The sequence below is a fragment of the Anabrus simplex genome, chromosome 12, assembly GCF_040414725.1.
Source record: "Anabrus simplex isolate iqAnaSimp1 chromosome 12, ASM4041472v1, whole genome shotgun sequence".
Classification (NCBI taxonomy): Eukaryota; Metazoa; Arthropoda; class Insecta; order Orthoptera; family Tettigoniidae; genus Anabrus; species Anabrus simplex.
The window spans coordinates 47,718,374-47,740,179 of NC_090276.1; the positions used below are offsets into that span (position 1 = coordinate 47,718,374).

Below are 21,806 nucleotides of genomic sequence, written 5' to 3' on the forward strand. Positions count from 1 at the left end.
GTCCAATGCTTCCTGCTGCCTTAATCATAGCAGCATTGAATTCGTCTTTTCCACTTGCTTTACCTTTGGTCATTGCTTTCACTGCCTTTCAAGTGCCAACCATGTTATCGGGTTCTCTTCTTTTTCTCCATCTATTATTTCCATTTTCTTATCTCCTTCTTCCTCTGAGCAGTCATCCTCATTATAAAGTGTTTCAAAATACTTTGCCATCACCTTCTGTAGACCCTTTTCGTCATGTACTATGGGTCCATCTTCTCTCTCTAATGCCTTGATTTTTTATTTATTTTAATACTCTGTATCATAGTTTCTGATTTCTTCGACTATCTTGCTCAATTCTGTTGGTAAACTCTCCCCAACATTTCTCCTTTTCTTCCTTGATACTCTTCTTTACCTTTAGTTTCAATCTTTTGTATTCCACATCTATCTTATTCTCATCCCTCTGATACATTTTTTGCTTTTCCTTATCCATTTCTTTCTTCACCTTGTTCCTTTCTTATTTTTTTATTTTGTCTGTCCACCACCATGTCTCTTTTCCCTTAACTTTTGCTTTTGTTTTTCCGCATACCTCAACTGCTGCTTCCACAAATGTCTGTCTTAAATTGTCCCACTCTTCTTCTACACTTCGTATTTCCGTGTTAGGCAACTTCCTTTTTATACAATCTTGGAATGCCATTCTTTTATCCTCCTCCTCCAATTCCCAAATCCTGATCTTTGGTTTCTTCTTCAATGCAATTTCAGGGATTTTTACTTGTTGTAATTCCACAATTAATAATCTATGATCACCGTCCATACTTTCACTGGAGATTATCTTCATATTCATAACGTATCTCCCCCTCTCTCGGTCTGTTATTATAAAATCGATGAGTGTTCCATACTGTCCATCCCAACTATATTGGCTGATCTTATGGCTATTCCTCTTCAAAAACCATGTGTTCTTTATTATTAGGTTATTTCTGACACAAAAGTCCAACAGTTTCTCTACAACTTCATTTCTATTGCCATACCCATTCTCATATCCCATTCTATCAGTTCCTACATGAGCATTCAGATCTTCCATTATCATGGTACCATTTCCAACAATATGTGTTTCCAGTTCATTGAGGAACTCTTCTTTTTCTTCCACGCTACATCCTGTCTGTGGAGCATACACCTGTATTATCTTCAGTAGTTCCTTGTTTACATGTATGTGCATTATTATAATTCTTTCATTTACATACTCAACTTCAGCTATTGGTTCAACATTCTGATTCACTACAAATCCCACTCCATTTCTTTTCTCTTTACTGTTACCCATCCAGTACAAGGCGTACCCCTTTCTTAGTTTCTTCATTCCTTTCCCTTTCCATTTTACTTCACTTAATCCCAGGATCATAGGTTACGATTTTCATTTCCGTGTTGATGTATAACTAATATAATAGAGTTTGAGGGATGTTTCACCATTCAACACAATGTAAAATATTTGAAATTTATTAAGTGAAGACCGGTTTCAACTCCCTTGGAGTCGTCATCAGTTCTTGTAGATAATTAAATCAATGGGAATCTGATAACAATCATCATGGGGATTGCCTACATACATCTCCATAGGTTAACAAAGAATCATGACAAAATTATACACACAATGGCAATTGCCTAAAATACTTATCAATAGATTGTCCTAAAACGTACAACAAATTATGTACACAATGACATGAAACACTTGGCACTTTAAGAAAGATCTTGGATCTGGGTTAAAAGTTTAATGTCGTGTGTTTGTAGAATTGTGTGTTGAATGGTGGAACATCCCTCAAACTCTATTATATTAAACCCAGGATGTTGAGTTTTCATCTCTCCATTAGGTCAATCAATTAATTTTCCTTCCCATTCTTTGTTAAAATATTAAATCGGGTTTTGTTCTCTGATCTAGCACTTGCACGAACATCAGCATTACAATCATATTGTGCAACTGTAGTCAGAGACTTGTCAATTCCATTTCGGTTTTTAAACTTCAATCCCAGGCTTGTATTATAGTTGAAAGCAAGTACAAATTTACTCATCTGCTGACTTGCTAAGCCTAACGCACCTGAGGATTTTCTTTCGGGGCTTACTCCCTTAGACTTTAAAGATCCCTCTTCACCACTTTTTTTTTTTGCTAGGGGCTTTACGTCGCACCGACACAGATAGGTCTTATGGCGACGATGGGATAGGAAAGGCCTAGGAGTTGGAAGGAAGCGGCCGTGGCCTTAATTAAGGTACAGCCCCAGCATTTGCCTGGTGTAAAAATGGGAAACCACGGAAAACCATCTTCAGGGCTGCCGATAGTGGGATTCGAACCTACTATCTCCCGGATGCAAGCTCACAGCCACGCGCCTCTACGCGCACGGCCAACTCGCCCGGTGCTCTTCACCACAAGGCAGTGATTTCCTCTTCTAATTTTCCCCAGAGAGGATGGGTTGCCTCATCCACCATCTTTGCCATTCCGAAGGTCTCCTCTGCCTAAGATGCTATTAAGGTCTTCACCCGTAACCCTGGGCATGGGTTTCACGTTATACCGGCCTACTGATGTGGAGAAGACCCACCTCCGCAACATGGATGCGCCAGACAAGAATTACTCAAGTGAGGGATAGGGAAGATGACCCAATCTCCCTTGAGCCAGAATATCTCCACTACTGGACATAACTGCGAAACTTTCCACAGCTTTAGCTGTTTGTTAAAAGGACAGATCTGTGGATGTACTTTTAAACTGCGATGTTTCATTTATATTTATAATACATATGCAAACATTACACTCTGTCCAATGTGGAAGCCATTGCTTTTAGTATATCACCAGAAATCTTATCAATTCCAGCTGCTTTTCTAGTTTTTAACTTTTACATCTTTTTTATAAATATCTTTGTTATCATAGAAAAGTCTACTTCCTCCACCTGGATATTAGATATCCTTACATTCAATTATCTTTACATACTGCCGACTAAATATTTCCGCTTTCTGTGCTTCGCAGATTAACTTAGTTACAATTTGTTGGTCACGCTTTCCGTCATTCGCAATTCTTTCCAAAATAACATTTGAGATCATCCGAGAAAATCCAGTCCTTTTCCGTGTCGCTCCCCACAAAGCTGATTATTTTATCAAATAACTCTGCATCAGCATCATCCCAAAAGCATCAAGTCGCCTATTAATTTTGGAGATCAGCCTTACATCTAGAATTTAATGTTTCTCATCCTTAACTTTTTCTGTAGCTTACAAATTCCTCTTTCACCAGCATGCATACTCCCCCCCCCCCCCCCCTACTGAATCTCTCCTGTCTATATGATAAACTCTCCAGTTGCATCCCAAATATCCTGGAAGGTTTAATGACGATGACTTTATGTTAACGAGCCAGTTTTCTACATATCACCTATCTTCAAGATACATTTGTGACATGAAAAGTCAGCATTATAGCTCTCCATAAGTTCTGACCAACTGCAAACATCAATAACAACCAAGCACTGTTACAAGAATTACAGGCCGTTAACAGTCAATTTAATAAAATACAATGAACAAGTACTCACCATAACTGTAAAACTTCGCCAATCTGGAGGTTCCAAGTCCATTCTGTTGGCAAATGAGAGAAGACTTGCTGACCTATAATACAAGAAATATTGGTTAGGCCTCTCAGATATGATCAAAAATCCATGTAAGGGTGTTTCACTCTGTACTGCAGATTTAAGTACAGTTGAAACCGTTTATTACGACATCGCTTTGAAGGAGGTATTGGATACAATGGCAAAATCTAACGGTCCTGGCTAAATCCTATATAATCACTGTATTTTTTTAAAAATCGCTTAGTACAGTAGAGTCTCGCTCAACCGACCTTCGCTTATCCGACACTCTGTGTTATCCGACACTGGTAGGCTTAATTTGAACTTTAGGTGGATGCAATTCTGGGACACGGGGTGTGGAGGGTGCGACTGTGGGACAAGCACTGGCAGTCATGCGGTAGGATTGTTCAATGTAGTATTGGTTGGGTGCGGATGTTATAGTTTTCATATCGTCTATGAGTATGGCGAGTAAACGTAAGAAAGTGATTGTTTCTGTAGAAGACAAGTAGAGTGGGTTAAAGAGACTGAACAAAGGGGAAACTCTCCAAAAAATGGCTTCAGATTATGGTGTTGGACGTGTTACAGTGGGAGACTGGAAACATACGAGGGAATAAATTGAAAAGTGGTGCTCTACCAGAGCAACAAGTGATGCACTGAAAATTAGAAAGAAAGAAAAACAATGAAAAGTGTGAGTACGAAAAAGTGAAGCACTATTTCTTTGGTTCACTAAAAACCAGGAAAAGGGCTTGTCAATATCTGGCCCCATTCTGCAAGAAATGGCGGTGTATATTCAGCAGGAGTTTAAAGGGTCCCTAATTTTACTGCCAGTGCTTGGTGGCTTGATCGGTGGAAAAAACGGTACGGCATTGGGCAGCTTAATATCTGTGGAGAAAAACTGTCAGCTAAATCCGATGAGGTTGTGAAATTTAAAAGAAAATTTCGAGAAATAATTCTTGCTGAAGGATTAACCGGTGATCAGATTTTTAGTTGTGATGAGACTGGGCTGAATTTCAAGATGGTGACATCAAAACTCTTGCAGCCCAAGCCAAGACGTCTTCACCTGGCTACAGCCGTAGTAAGAAAAGAGTACTGCATCTACTGTACAATTGAATTAATAAGTCAATAAATAGAGTCCCGTAAAACATAGTACGTAATACAGTATAGCCTTCCTGTTTGTTTTAGTTCGTTTTCAAAGTTATTCTGTATTATCCGACATTTTCGGTGATCCGACGTACTCCAGGTCCCGTTTAAGTCGGATAATCGAGACTCTACTGTATACAATATCTTATAAAACTGTGTATTTTTTTCACATTTTTGGAGAAATGTATTGATTGTAACGTCCAATGTTCTTCTTTGTTATGCGTTTGCGGATTGCGACAACAATGTAAAGCTTAGTATCAAACTCTTGTTTTCAGTAGATCGTAGATAACAAATCAGTCTGTTGTTAAATAGTCAAGACGACCATCACTTTGAAAATGCCGCAAAAGAAAGGGAAAGTGTAAACTATAAGAAATAAATTGCACTTCAATACTGTAACCATATCGGTCATACATTTAATTAATTGGCAATTGGTTTAGGCAGTGGAGACCTTTGTCAAGCTTCTTTGTCCACGTCAGAGTCAACTTACATCACATTGCACAACTCTTCCGACTTGGTGGTGCAAACACAAGTCCGTCATAGCTGGAAAGATCCCCAGAGAGAGAGAGAACGATAGCTATGAAAAGGACAAGGAAGGAAAATACATACTGAAAACTCCACCCACTAAAAATGGCCAAAACATGGTAATGCCAATGTGCAAGTTTGATTTTAGTTGTAATATTCCTAGATAAGCGCATTAATTAGTAAGGGAAGCCTCAGCATATCGTATGTTTTTATAGTAGACCTCTGCCAAAATTATAATTGTTGGTAAAATTTTAATGTGTGGAAAATTACGCTACCGGAAGATTATATAAGCACCAGTAGCGTTCCCACGCTAGTTGAGATCCCAGACTCTGGACGGGGGAACCCCAGAAGAGGCGTCGTATTTTATGCTAAATATCAGATAAACCGCCGATTGATTTGTATTCCACACTTAACCAAATTAGAATTCTGAGCTACAAGTTTGACCGTATCGCCAGTGTCGAACGACTTGTAGAACAGCTGATATGCAAAATGTGGGGGGGATTGCCCTCCATGCGTTCTCCGAGTCGGGGTGAAATTATATAAGAGACCACCATGTTGAGGAAAGGAGGACTTGACGTGAAATATTGGAAGCAGACACACAATCCGCTGGTGTCCTGGCCTTGCCTGTGTTCAGGAGCGCTAATGTACATTTGTCGATACGCTGTATGAAAGACTATGTTCAAGTTACAGATAAAGTTAAACTGCTGAAAGTTTGACTAACAGGATGATTGTATCACTGTAAAGATGACCACGAGAACTGTATTAGAGTTTCATAAACTGGGTTGGTGAAAGTCGTAATTTAGCTGAACGTCATTAACATTAGACTTGTTCCAGTGAAGACGACCCCAGGATTATGAAGGTGCTCAAGAGGACTGGAAGAGGATTTGAACCAGTGATCCATGCCAGCGCCATGAGGGGTTAAACGACGCCGAGGGCCTTCCAAAGGCCGGAGCCATGGATTTCTCAACATGACGATGAGTACATTAAATTTGAAATACTAGTCTTGTAAATGCAGGGTTATTTTATGTAAATATGTAGATCACGTAAGATAGGTTAGTAAATGTGAAATGCATGTGTTTTTGAACTAGGGAGAGGCTTGTGTGTGGTCTTCATATTGTATTAAATAATGTTTATCTAGATGGGAATGGAAATTCTGCAATATGGGATAAATTTTCGAGCCAATAAAATGTTAATTTAAGGTAAAGCATGTGCACATGGATTTATGGATGAAATATCCAAAAGAATGAGAGTGATTTGGATTTAAAGGGTAAAATATAGATTTGTTTTATTGAAGATTTCAAACATACATACATACATACATTATCATTATAGACTGTTATGCCTTTCAGCGTTCAGTCTGCAAGCCTCTGAGAATTTACTAAACGTCGCCACAATCCTCGATTTGCAACTAGTGTTGTGGCCTCATTTAGTTCTATACCTCTTATCTTTAAATCGTTAGAAACAGAGTCTAACCATCGTCGTCTTGGTCTCCCTCTACTTCTCTTACCCTCCATAACAGAGTCCATTATTCTCCTAGGTAACCTATCCTCCTCCATTCGCCTCACATGACCCCACCACCGAAGCCGGTTTATGCGTACAGCTTCATCCATCGAGTTCATTCCTAAATTAGCCTTTATCTCCTCATTCCGAGTACCCTCCTGCCATTGTTCCCACCTGTTTGTACCAGCAATCATTCTTGCTACTTTCATGTCTGTTACTTCTAACTTATGAATAAGATATCCTGAGTCCACCCAGCTTTCGCTCCCATAAAGCAAAGTTGGTCTGAAAACAGACCGATGTAAAGATAGTTTCGTCTGGGAGCTGACTTCCTTCTTACAGAATACTGCTGATCGCAACTGCGAGCTCACTGCATTAGCTTTACTACACCTTGATTCAATCTCACTTACTATATTACCATCCTGGGAAAACACACAACCTAAATACTTGAAATTATCGACCTGCTCTAGCTTTGTATCACCAATCTGACATTCAATTCTGTTGGATTTCTTACCTACTGACATCAATTTAGTCTTCAAGAGGCTAATTTTCATACCATACTCATTGCACCTATTTTCAAGTTCCAAGATGTTAGACTGCAGGCTTTCGGCACAGTCTGCCATTAAGATCAAGTCGTCAGCATAGGCCAAACTGCTTACTACATTTCCACCTAACTGAATCCCTCCCTGCCATTTTATACCTTTCAGCATATGATCCATGTAAACTACAAACAGCAAAGGTGAAAGATTACAGCCTTGTCTAACTCCTGTAAGTACCCTGAACCAAGAACTCATTCTACCATCAATTCTCACTGAAGCCCAATTGTCAACATAAATGCCTTTGATTGATTTTAATAATCTACCTTTAATTCCATAGTCCCCCAGTATACCGAACATCTTTTCCCTCGGTACCCTGTCATATGCTTTCTCTAGATCTACGAAACATAAACACAACTGCCTATTCCTCTCGTAGCCTTTTTCAATTACCTGGCGCATACTGAAAATCTGATCCTGACAGCCTCTCTGTGGTCTGAAACCACACTGGTTTTCATCCAACTTCCTCTCAACGACTGATCGCACCCTCCCTTCCAAGATGCCTGTGAATACTTTGCCTGGTATACTAATCAATGAGATACCTCGATAGTTGTTGCAATCCTTCCTGTTCCCTTGCTTATAGATAGGTGCAATTACTGCTTTTGTCCAATCTGAAGGTACCTTACCAACACTCCACGCTAATTTGACTAATCTATGAAGCCATTTCATCCCTGCCTTCCCGCTATACTTCACCATTTCAGGTCTAATTTCATCTATTCCTGCTGCCTTATGACAATGGAGTTTATTTACTATCCTTTCCACTTCCTCAAGCATAATTTCATCAACATCATTTTCCTCCTCCCCATGAGCTTGACTGTTTGCAACACCACCATGATGATTTCCTTTTACATTGAGAAGATGTTCAAAATATTCCCTCCACCTCTCCAGTGATTCCCTGGGATCTGTTATGAGTTCACCTGAATTACTCAAAACACTGTTCATTTCCTTTTTCCCTCCCTTCCTAAGATTCTTTATTACTGTCCAGAAAGGTTTCCCTGCTGCTTGACCTAGCCTTTCCAGGTTATTACCAAAATCTTCCCATGACTTATTTTTGGATTCAACAACTATTTGTTTCGCTCTGTTTCTTTCATCTACGTACAAATCCCTGTCTGCCTCGGCCCTTGTTTGGAGCCATTTCTGATAAGCCTTCTTTTTACGTTTACAGGCTGCTCTCACTTCATCATTCCACCAAGATGTTCGCCTTTTCCCATCTTTACACACAGTTGTTCCTACGCATTCCCTTGCTGTTTCTACTACAGCATCCCTGTATGCCACCCATTCACTTTCTATATCCTGAACCTGCTTACTGTCTACTGTTCGAAACTTCTCACGAATCATATCCATGTACTTCTGTCTAATTTCCTCATCCTGGAGATTTTCTACCCTTATTCGTTTGCAGACAGATTTCACTTTCTCTACCCTAGGCCTAGAGATACTTAGTTCACTACAGATCAGATAATGGTCTGTATCATCGAAAAATCCCCGAAAAACTCGTACATTCCTAAAAGATTTCCTGAATTCAAAGTCTGTTAAGATATAGTCTATTATGGATCTGGTACCCCTAGCCTCCCATGTGTAGCGGTGAATAGCCTTATGCTTGAAGAATGTATTTGTAACAGCTAAACCCATACTAGCACAGAAGTCCTGCAAACGCTTCCCATTCCCATTAGCTTCCATATCTTCCCCACATTTACCAATCACCCTTTCGTATCCTTCAGTTCTATTCCCAACTCTCGCATTGAAATCGCCCATTAGCACTATTCTATCCTTGCTGTTGACCCTGACCACGATGTCACTCAATGCTTCATAAAACTTGTCAACTTCATCCTCATCTGCACCCTCACATGGTGAATACACGGACACAATTCCTGTCCTAATTCCTCCCACTGACAAATCTACCCACATCATTCGCTCACTTACGTGCCTAACAGAAACTATGTTGCGTGCAATGGTATTCCTGATAAAGAGCCCTACCCCACACTCTGCCCTTCCCTTTCTAACACCTGTCAAGTACACTTTATAATCTCCTATCTCTTCCTCCTTATCTCCCCTTACCCGAATATCACTTACTCCTAGCACATCCAGATGCATCCTCTTTGCTGACTCAGCAAGTTCTACCTTCTTTCTTCCATAAGCCCCATTAATATTGATAGCTCCCCATCGAATTCCATTTCGTTCGCCAAGTTGTTTCCAAGGAGTCCCTCGCCTGTCAAATGGGAGTGGGACTCCATTACTCCCATAGGTCCGAGGCTTGCTTAAAGTGTTCTGAGCTCGGTAAATTCATGAAGCAGGATGCTGCCCTACTTGCACATAGTCCAAGTGAGGATCTCTCCTCTAACGGGTTATGGACCACCGGTGAATTGTGTAGTCCTGGCCGCCTGAGCACAAGGAGGGCCACGACTCAGAATATGTCCGAGATGCCCACTCCCATTCCATAGCAACTGGTATCCCGACTCTCAGGACCACTTACTAGGCCACTCAGCCGTTGCCCATGGTTCACGAACTAGGACGTGACTACAGTAACCCACAAACATGAACAGTAAAATTAATTTCTTTATATGGAATATTCAACCTATATTGGTAATGCATGATGATAGTGTCTCCAAAATGCCAGTATTGGTATGATAATCATGGGGGTAGCAATGCACTCTGATTTTAAACAAAATTTGCATGAGTAGAAGATAGAGATGGATGTATCAATTTGTGTGATACGTGACAAGCCTGGACTCGAACGGACGTCCTCCCATTTTAGATAAGGTTTTCCTTCTATGTCAAGAAGTATATACTTTTCTTTTAATTTAGAAATAAGTTATGGCTACGTTCAGATCAATTTGAGATTTTTGTTTGCGTTCAGATTTGTAGGAAAACCAATAGGCTGATTTTTCTGGATTTTCCATCATACACAATTCTTTTTTTTTTCCCCTTGTGTTCCACGAAATACAGCCAGTCGTATGTGTTTATTGTTTACACTTCTGTTTGTAGTGTGTGTACATAAGCGAATGAAGCTTTTGAATATGATAAGAGGATATTGGTTGAAATGATATATATTTACCATGATGTTTTCTCAGGGAGACTGATTGCCTTGCTTTGGGAATGTTTAAAATAAAGGGTCTCCAGCCAGCATTTACAAGCACGGCTCTGCGACGTTATGATTTGTTGAGAAGGTGAATCTGGCCGCTCTCGTACAAAAGAATTCTGATAAGACTATTGTTCAAGCGTGTGCACCAATACGGAGAAACTCAGGGGTTCGCAAATATACGATCGCATTTAGAAGATTTCCTTTTAATTCTTTCATGATTATCTTTGTAAAGTAACTGGAACGCCAGAATAGTATTGTTTGTTGATCTTTTGAATAATTTAGATAGGGATTTTCAGAGACCCATTTGTCGGTGGCATCCTGGAGACCACCGGTTCGAAGTCCAAGGCAAACCCTGAATTTTCCATCACACACACATTTTTTTTTTTTGTGTTCCACGAAATACAGCCAGTCATATGTGTTTACTTCTGTTTGTAGTGTGTGTACATAATTTTTTTAATGTGTTCATCGAGATTTATTTCATGTTTGATGTCTGAATTCAAGAGCAGGTTCTGCCTCGTGATTTTGTCATCAGGTTCATTGCGATGTAGGTTCGATTTCGGACCTGACATCTGTTTAATTCGTTGTTGGTTGCGATACTGTCTACTAGTGCTAGTTTATTATTTTTGTTTACTAATTAGGAATGTAGTTAATTAGTTAGGCGACAACTCAAAGTTGTCTCCGATTTTTGCATAGATAGTGTGTTTCTTCTGATAGTGAAGAAAGTCTTTGATGAGAACCATCACATTTACAAGGATATTCCTGTAATCAAGAATATTTCAAATCAGTGTGTGTTTAATGAGCTAGGTGTAGTCGTAATCATGTCGTAAAAGAAAAGAACTTTCAAGTTGATTTAATTTTCAATGAACGGAGTCATATCTCCGAGTTTATGTGTTCAGTCCATCAGACATTGTACATTTTTTATTGTACTGCTATTCAGGGTTACAGTGAATTAATTTATGTGTTTTATCAAGGTATATTAAATAGGGGTTTTAAAGTTTGTCTGCCGCTTAATCCAGAATATTGTGTGAAGTCAAATGGGGTCACGACGCTCAGCAATGCATTACACGACTTATGATGATGATGCTTATCATTTGCCGAAGTTGAATGCATCCCAGTTTTCCTCCGTTCACTTATGCCTTTAAGTTAGTTTTAGTGTTGTACTTCGATATTATGCAGCAAACGCACCATGGCCCTGGGAGGCCGGAGGTTGTATTCTTAGAATGGAGGGAATGCAGTCGATCCTTGCACAGTCAGAAGAGCATTTGTTCACCCATCAGTTCAGATTATACATGATTTTGCTTTCCACATGAGGTGGCATTTGACTCTAGACTGAAAAGGTTTCATACCATCAAACACCTTGGCGTATGGTCCCGTATGGCGATAGACCAGTTTTGGGGAAATGTAGCTGTTGTATGGTCCCATGGGTCAAATGGGGTGGGTGGTACAGTTCCAATACAAAACAAAAATGAAATTTATAGCTTATAAATAAAGTAAAAACTACTAAAAAGGAACTGTGGCAGCACTGCACCAAGCTTCTTTCAAGCTAACAGGAAATCCATCTCCATAATGCAGACATTGCCTCAGCCTTCAGTGAAAAATGTAAACAGAATTTCTCCCAGATACAATCAGTTGGGAACATGGATATAACACCCCTCCCTCTCTCCAGCCTCTACTACTCGGAAGTTTGAAGAGGATTTGACCTCATGCGGCAAAATGCCCTGACAAAATACTCCGTGACTCTGTTGAGTCAGTGACACCATCTCCCTGCGAACTTCACTGTGGATCACTGCCTCAAGTTTGGAAGTGCTGATATAGTTCCGATTTCCAAGAAAGGGTACAAACTGTTCATGGACAACTATCGGCTGGTGTCTCGCATCCCATGTATGTAAATGTATTGAACGACTGGGAATACTTCCGGGAAGGTAATCTGCCAACTGTATTACTTTATTAACAAAGGCAGTTCTCCCTGGAGAAATCTAAAATTGTTCAGGTAGACTGCGTGGCTTTTGACCAAACCCGGCATGATTGCGCTCATTTCGCAAAGGTCGAACTCACCATGATGTGTTTGATGGAGTTTGATCTTCGACTGTTAAAGTAATCTCACGAGTATGTCAAGACACCGTCTTGGGACCTTTATTATTTAATGCATCATCTCTGATTTACCTACACGTGTAACGTCAACCATGGCCCAGTATGCTGATGACACGGTAATGTACAGGGATATACAATGTGCAGGTGATTGTCTGAAGTTACAGTCGGAGCTGGACACAATAGCGGTGTGCTGTTACCTCAACAGTCTCAACATTAATGCTGGCAAATGTACATACATTAGGTTAAGTAGGTCTTGAAATACAATAGAATGTTTATATAACATTAAGGAAGTGAGATGCACAGCTGCCAGGGTGCTCGGTTTTATGCACAGAAATCTCCGTGGGTGCAAGTCGAATGCCATACCTGACACTAACACATGGTCTACCAGCCTGGTACCGTGCCATTACAGCTAACCTTTACAAACTAGAAGGAATCCAACGTCACGCTGAATGACTAATTAACAAGAACAGCTCCCATCAATCGCCTCCTTGTGTAAATAAAGCAACGTCACCTTCTTACACAAGTCCCTCACGGGAGCCACTCACCTTTCATCTGACTCTCCTTATACTACAGCTCCATCCGCAGGCCAAAGGGGTGTGACTTATATGCCCCTTTCAGTGAACTGAGTTGTACAAACAAAGTTTCTTTGCTCGTTCAGCGAAGCTTTAGAACAACCTCTCCGTCAAAATTAAATGCAAATATAGTTGAATGTTATGTTAGGAAAAGAGCCTCCGTGGCTCAGGGGGCAGCGTGCCGGCTTCTCACCGCTGGGTTCCTTGGTTCAAATTTTGGTCACTCCATGTGAGATTTGTGCTGGACAAAGGGAGGCAGGACAGGTTTTTCAACGGGTACTCTGGTTTTCCCTGTCATATTTCATTCCAGCAACACTCTCCAATATCATTTAATTTCATTTGTCATTCATTAATCATTGCCCCAAGAGGAGTGTGACAGGCTTCGGCAGCCGGCACAATTCCTATCCTCACCGCAAGATGGGGGCTTCATTCATTCCATTTCTGACCCGGTCGAATGACTGGAAACAGGCTGTGGATTTTCTTTGTTATGTTAGGGAGCACTGTGATGAGAAAATGTATAAGAATTGTTGGAAAAATGAACCAGGGAGTGGAGGATGTGTGCAAAATGAGAATTATGTATAAACTGTACTTTGTTACTTTACCTGTTAATAGCGTATATTATTGTTTTTGTACCGGGAGGTACATCTCTACGCCGCACATTTAAATCTTGCGCCTAAAAGAACTCCTCTACTGGAGGAACCGTGAACTTGAAATTAGACCTACTTAAACCTTTACTCAGAAGATGTCACTACAGAAATCTGATGAAGTTTTGTTATTGTGAAGTTTCATGTACTGTGTGAATTTCTACTTGTTTTGTTTGCCATTCATCAAGAAGTTTCGACATTCTCTCATAGATGTCACTGCGAGAAAACTATGATCATTCACTCTGGTGCAAAGTGAAGGAACTTTGATTTGAAGAAGTTTTGTATTCATAAGTTGTTTGTTTTACTAAATGATGCTCATTTATTTTGGGGTTGGCAATATTAATCTTTTCTTTCCGCCAGTTTTGAATCCAGCCAATCCCTAATTTCTGTAATTAATTTTCTACCAATCACCATCATCTTCTTCTTCTTCTTCTTCTTCTTCGATCTTGAGTGTAACTTAGAAACTGCCCAATAAAATTGAGAGGGTGTGGCTGGTTTATTCGTGAAAGGTCTCAAACTTTCCCCGAGGGTTCATAAACTGCGGATTTTCTCGTCTCTTGGTCAATTGATCGTCATCTGAACTAGTGTGTGTGTCAAGCAGGAGGCGGGAGGCGCCTCTTTCATCAGGCAGCAGTACACCGACAAGGTAATGGCCACATAACATCTTTATTTCTTGCTGGCTCCGCAGTTTAACCCGAGGGAAAGGTTCGAAACCTTAACTATGTAACCAACTTCTCTAAAATGTAAATCTCCTTTTGGCTTATGTAAAAACTTCATGAAATCTTTAACTGTAAATCGGGGATAGAGGGTGATGTACCCTCTTGAGCTCCCCGTCATTTTGGTTTGAGGTGATTACGTTTTGTGACTGGTTTTCTTCCCTTCCGCAATGTCTTAATTCTTATACGAGTCACCTCCATAGTTTGGGAATAGCCCGTTTCGTCGGCCTAGTGCCCTTTAGGTTTTAAGTACAGTATTCTTATCTAGGAGTGCAAGTACGCGCCTCCATTCAATTTGTGTTTTGGGCCATTTACTTAACCTGTTCTTTTCCGCTACGGCCCAATAGAATGGGTACTAGATACCCCTGTTTCAAATTTTGTAAGTTGTGCCTTGGTAGCGAGTGATGGTAATTTTCTGATATTACCTTGAATAGGCTTGGAAATCTGAGAGCACATCAGCTCCTTTCAAGTGTTGTAAAAATGCCTCTGGGAGGCTTAATATTGTGAATTGGGAGCAAGCGCTCCATATATTGAGGGATTTCTGCCCTTGTGTAAATTTGTGTCTTTTGTAAATTTGAGGTAAGAGCTCAAAAATTGTAAAACTAGGGGCTTGTAGCCCAAGTGTGTTGAAGTTCCGAAATCTTGGATTTTTCCTAAGTCTTGTACCTGAACTGTCTCACTAAGTGAAAAGTTGTTACGTTTGTTGTTTTTCAAAAATATAACCTTCAGTTAAGTTTTTAAATTCTTTTCTTGATATTGTAGTTAGACCCATTCACCCCAGCACCTTCTTTCACCTCTGCGTTCCACGGGTAACCCCGTAACAGTTTTAGTCCGGGATTTAGGTGATTATTTCAAAGGGTCAGGGGGCACTACGTGTGGGGGGCCAGTCCTTTTCCCCTGGCTTTCCATAGATGCTGTAAATGATTACACTAAATAAATAATGAACGTAAGCATTGCGAGGGAATTGTGTGTATCGTATTCAACGATTTCTACAATCTGGAAGGACGGAGAGAACATCTTGAAAACTGTGTGCGATATTCCTGATCAATTTACGGTGTTGCTACTTCTTTCCTCACTTATTATTTTGCTAGCATACCTACCATGTAAACATCAGAAGAAAAATTCCTGTCAGTCCCACTCCACAAATATCATGTTGCAAATACAGTTCTTTTTTAGTTATGTTTTTAGAAGTTTTAACCCTCACCCCTCGTCTGTCGGGTGAGGCCCGACATTACGATATTCCCGTTCCGGTCGCATCTCAGGCGAGACCCGACGTGACAGTCGACTGCCGTTTCTTAAAGATAAAAATTTCATTGTTCCGTATTGAAATTATTGATGTTAAAAATTAAATAACTGGAAAGGAGGTCCAACCTATTCAATACTCAAAAGAAAGAAACGTAGCAATCACATTTCTATTTAAATGGGACCGGTTTCGACCTTAGTCTAGGTCATCATCAGCCATAAAAAACATGTAAAATGTTTATGAATGTTGGAGGTCAGTTACACACTCTGTTAGGCACAAAGACACGACACCACATTCTGTCCTGCACAAAGTCACAACACTAACAATCAACATACGAAGATCAAAAAGGCTTGAATTCGCAGACGAACAGATCTGTAGTAGAAAGCCGCCAGCTCCCGGTGACCAGCGCGGCACACTCAAGGTCACGCGCTGCGGCCAAACACCAAAGTAGAGTGGAGAACATTTCGAAGGTCCAGAACCTGTCACGGCTGCGGGAAGCCAAGTACGTATATAAAAATATATGACGCCAATTAGTACAACCGAATGAGCACCCGTACTCCAGCTAAGTTCTTGGTAAACAGCCGACAAAATACACGATGCTATACCATACTGCCATCTTTTGGTTCAGCGTGGGAATTTGTAAAATCCAGATAATATTTGGCAGTCAGTCAAAAATCTATTATTTAGATGGCAGTGTAGTAGTCAGCTGTCCACTCACGCACACGAAAGCTCGAGCGATGGTAAACAAGCATGGTCGCCATGTGCTCTTCTAGTCATGTATAGTTTACTGGTCAATGTTGTATATGTCAGGTAACACACAAAACCATAGTATTTTCACACCTCTACTCCTTCCTGAAGGTGAACTGGCGATGGTCAGCTTGTGTACCGTAACCCACTCTGCTGGCACAATTATAAATCAACAGATCCAGATTTCAAGAAATCACCGTTTACAGCGGTTTCAGCCTACAAACCACCGCGAGGTATGAAACCAGAGACTGAATTACAATTTTTCGATTGGTTTTTACCAATATTTGTTCAGTGAAATTATTAATGAAACCAATCAGTATGCAATAACGATAGTAGTAATAATAATAATAAAAATAATAATAATAATAACTTTAAAAATGCGAAACGATTTGTCTTAAATAGCACATATTACTTTTATTTGTTCCAGTATAGCTTGCTGTAAACGTGTATAGCCTGAATATATCATTTAAAAGCAAGTGTTATCTCCAAAATTGTGGAAGATGAATACAGGTCATATAAGATAGAAATTCACATTTAAAATGCGAGTAGTAGAGACAACACAGAGAATTTGAATGCGAGGGCTAAGGGTTAACTTTATTATGTTAACTAACCACATAAGTATGCAGCCTGAAACCAACAGATTTGACATTTATAGCAAAAAAGAAAAAAGTCTGTGTGACTATCGCCTATAACGACTAACGGTCCCTTCAAGTCGTCATAACCTATCTCGACTGTATTTCTATCTCTAGGAATCTCGTCTTATACTTTCTTATGTTTAATGAAATACAATTTACAAGTACTCACCTAAGAATCTGGAGGTTCCAAGTCCAATCTGCTGGCAACTGAGAGAAGACTTGTTGACCTAAAATAACCCAAAAAATTATTACTTATGTTACAAAATCCCTGCAACGGAGTTTTATAGCATATACCAGATCCATTTTTTTATTCTAAGAACGTCTTAAGAAGTGCCCACTACTGAAGGTTCGTAATGTTTTATAAAATGACTTTCAATTTTGCAAGTACTCACCATATATTTAATACCACACCAATCTGAATGTTGTAACTCCTTTCTGCTGGCAACAGAGAGAAGACTGGCTGACCTACAACAACCCCAAAAAATATCAGTTATTAGATATGATAAATGATCAATGTACAAGAGTTTTACACTATTATCAGACATATGTTCCTTTATTTCTAGGAATGTCTAACCCACCCACTCTGAAATTTCTTAATCTTTTCTGACCCAGCCAACTTGCCATTCTTAAAACAATGAAGCTAGGACAACAACACAATGATAAAGAAAAATCATGTAACAGGTGCACTATGCAGGATGGAACAACACTACAACTAGATTCTCAATCAAAACTCAATAGGGAACCTTAATTTGATTTCACCGATTAAGAATATTTATATTGGTATTAAGAATATCAATTCAACAAGACGCTGCTTCATAGGAATACCTACAAAATATCCTGTAGAAAGGATCATGGCCACAACTATAACTAAAACTTTTGTTTGGGGAAATAGGAAATAATATTCCAGTTCTTGGTTTGAAGATCTGTAGTGTTGTTGATAGGATACCTGCATCACTTTCTATGCTTACATTCGTGTACGTGCTAGGCATGGTGTTTCGCATAGTACTTCTATCACACCTATCATGAAGGAAACAATTTTTTTAATCGAATTGGTGAAGGAAGAGCACTGGTTGGGCATCATGCAAGATGGCCTGCCTCAATTGGGCACACGCTGCAACACAGAGGCTTGCTACAAGAAGCAAAGAGGAGGAAAACCACGATGAAGCAAGAAGTGGGAGCTTGCACTTTTGGCCATTAAAATAGAAGGTTCACTCTCTTGAGAATTGGAGAGCTGTTATCAGAGGTGCAAACCCGTCATACAGCTGATACACTACAGGGTCGTACAGTATAAATTTCATTCCGTATTGACGGTTTTTTAATTACATCAATTTAAATGTAAAATATCTTCCTATTCAATAAATCGTAATATATTACCTCTATAAAGATGATATATCTACATGTTTCGACCCACTTTAGAGCCATCTTCAGTGGAAATTAAGTCTTAAAAACATAAGTTTCAAGAAAACACTATTTCTGAATAAACTATTTAACATGTGGCAGTGTTCTGGTAACATATTATTGACACATAATTAATATCGCTGACTTCTATATATAAAAACTGGGTGTGCAGATCAAAATTACTCCATTTATGAGTTGAATTTCATCATAACTTGATTATTGTTATTTTCAATGATATATAGCATTAGGGAGATAAGTGTTATCTTACACATAGCTGCGTGCTGTTGGAGGTATTCTATGTTATCCGCAATGGAAATGATCCAGTTCATAGTATATATTGAAAATTTTTAAATAATTAATACAATACCAGTAGCATTGTACAGCTCCCTGGCTGACTGGTCACATACCGGCCTTCGGTTCAGAGGGCTCTGGGTTCGATTCCCGGTCAGAGATTTGTTAAGCCAGTTACTTAATTAAATTAATTCAAGTAAATCAAGGAAAGATGTCAACATTCTTATTTCCATTCATGATGTGCCACTCCAGCAGGTATCTTCCTTTAAATATTTGGGAAGAATAATATCTGAGGATGGTTACCGTCACCAAGATATCAAGGTGCAGCCTGAAATAGGAAGAGCAGCGTTGAGCCTAGAGCTGGGGAAACGATTTCTTAAAATATTTGTTTGGTCACTGGCGTTATACTGTAGAGAAACATGGACGCTGAATGCCAGCTTTACTAGTCGTATTCAGGCACTTCAAATGTGGTAGTGGAGACGCGTGCTTAGGATTCCTTGGACAAAATGATTCACAAATGCGTTACATGCTCAGTTCTTAAAAAAACTGAGGTTAACATTCGGCCCATCCATTGAGACTTGCAAAGCATTGCCTAAAGGTAAGGAGAGTCCACGTATAAACCCATCTAACAGGTGATCCGCAGTTGCCCTGCCTAAACATACACTATTCCAATACCTTGTTGCGACTATTTGAGATTTACATCCCTAAACATTACACACAAGTCCATTTGTCCTCTTTGTACTACTTATTATGTTCACAATATGATCTGTGCACTTAATACGAATTGAAACGATGTTCCTTACTGCTACCTAATAAAATAAATACACTACAATTCTCAGTTTAATTTGGTGTATCCTTATCATAATAATAAGAATAATGTTATTGGATTTACGTCCCACTAAAGACTTTTACGGTTTTTTGAGGTGCCGGAATTTAGTCCCACAGGAGTTCTTTTACATGACAGTAACTCTGCCGACACGAGGCTGGCATATTTGAGCACCTTCAAATACCACCGGACTGAGCCAGGATTGAACCTGCCAAGTTGGGTCAGAAGGCCAGCGCCTCAACCGTCTGAGCCACTCGGCCCGGTGTATCCTAATTATCACAGGTTAACTGAAACAGTAGGCCTGGAGTTAAAATTAAATACTTGATACTTAGACGGTTATTATTTCATTTTCTACCTACGTGCTAAGAGAAATTAAAACTGCCCTAATTGCTGAAATATGAAAAATAAATCAGTGAAAATATAGGAGAAGACGTTTAAAACAGTTGACTGAACAACTTTTCTCAAACTATGCCTGAGAATTTAACTACAAATGTAGAATTATCCGAACCGGTAGATTTACTGAACTGAATGGAAAGAGAGGAATATTTGGTTCGACGAGCAGCAATGATCACTAACAATGAATGACCATTAACCATCGTAATAATACCTATGTATGAGTGAAAATCAATAACAGACTTACATGTTCGACTTATCTGTCCGGAAGCTGCTTGTTCAAAAGTCATGTTCCGCGGTCGAGCCGATTCACGCTCGGTCTCCCTCTTCTGTTCAGTCTATCCCAGTAGGTCCGCTAGTAAACAGCAGTGCCAAACATTAAAATGCCTTTTTCAATCGAATCATTAATTAAAATTGCGTTGATTTTGGACGAAGAAGAGGAGAATAGGCCCAGTCGGAGGTTCTGGGTGCATCAAATGCTGACAAAGCGAAAAGGAGAAGGAGAATTTTTCACCTTATTTCCAGAGTTAGTTGACGATGAATCTAAATTCTACCAGTACTTCCGTATGTCGCATTACGATTTTATGCGGTTGTTGGGGTTCATAGAAGCAGATATTCAACAGATGAATACTTCGTTCCGAGAATGCATCACGCCGGCTGAAAAACTTGCTGTATGTTTGAGGTAAGTTAACCAAATATTTGTTTTTTGTATAGGGATGGTTAGGGATAAATTCAGGTAAATGCCATTGCAAAGTCTAAAAATTAACTTTATTGAAATATATTAATGATCACATTACAGAAAAAATACAGTAAAAGAATTAAGTGCTTGTTGAAAAATGTAGCCTATTTTCACTCATTCTCTTGAAATGCTGCTATAAAACGGATAAGGTCCCCTTGGGCGGGCGGTTGCCCAACAGATGAATCCGAACGGGCAGAAATTTGGTTTTGATTCTGTGGGTAGCTCGCTGGTATGAATTGTGGATTGGAAGATGATGGCATCGATGGTGAAGTGAGCCTTTCCTGAGGTGAAATGGGTGATGGTGTAGAAAATGTGTGCTCCGAAGGAGTTCTTGAAGAGGGATGGTAATAAGGAGGACGCTGAGGTTGCTGTTCGCTATACTGAGAGAAATGTTGTGACTGACATCTTTGTGCTTTAATATCTGTTATAATTTTGAAGATTTGCTGCTTAGCTACCAATTGATCGAATTTGGAAAATTTCCGGAAGGTACCCTTCATAGACAAAAAAAAGTGGTCTATCTCATCGTCTTCTCTTTCTTTCCTTTTTTCTGTTTCCAGAACATGTTTCATCAGCACACTAGTTGCAGTTTGCTGTGTTCGTTGTTTTTTATTACTTTGAGTGAACGTTACTGGAGTTTTACACTGTGAAGTAGATGGGCTGCTACTAGCTATAGATGTTGCTTTTGAAGAGTGATCAAGCTCCTCATTCACCTGTGATAACTGATTGGTACCCTCGTCCTCTTCACCTGGGTGAAATTCATGTTCACCATCGTCCCTTATGATGGATGTTAGTCTTTTTTTGTCCCTTAAATAAGGACGTAGAAACTCCATCAGTTCCCCGTATTTCCATTTGGATGGTGAGTTAGCTTCCTGTCCAGTTGTGGCTTTTGCGCTGCGTGTATGTTTCCGGTATTGAACCCTGAGGGATTCCCAGCGTCCTTTACATTTGTGCGGTTCTGCAAATAAAAGACAATCACTTTTCAGACTGTTGAAGATATTGACAAAAAATGATATTTTGTGATGTAAGTAACAAGAAAAGGTCGTCATGTTGGACGAATGTCAGTGAGACTGACGAAATTTGACTAGTCTGTCTTTTTCTCATATTGGGGGCCATTTCAATGCAT

General features: G+C 39.7%; 1 protein-coding gene across 2 annotated transcripts in view; it reads right to left on the reverse strand.

Annotated features, from left to right (window-relative positions):
• Positions 1-21,806, reverse strand: part of LOC136884240 (uncharacterized) — a 50,185-nt gene that overhangs the window by 17,205 nt on the left and 11,174 nt on the right. The window contains exons 4-7 of one of the 2 annotated variants that reach the window (XM_068229771.1): positions 21,394-21,638; positions 17,429-17,501; positions 17,206-17,263; positions 3,528-3,600 (exon numbers count right to left, since the gene is read on the reverse strand). In XM_068229771.1, the coding sequence (XP_068085872.1) occupies positions 3,528-3,600; positions 17,206-17,263; positions 17,429-17,501; positions 21,394-21,452 (263 nt within the window). In that variant the 5' untranslated portion in view covers positions 21,453-21,638. The remainder of the gene's footprint in view (positions 1-3,527; positions 3,601-17,205; positions 17,264-17,428; positions 17,502-21,393; positions 21,639-21,806) is intronic. The other variant, XR_010861320.2, reaches the window with a different exon arrangement.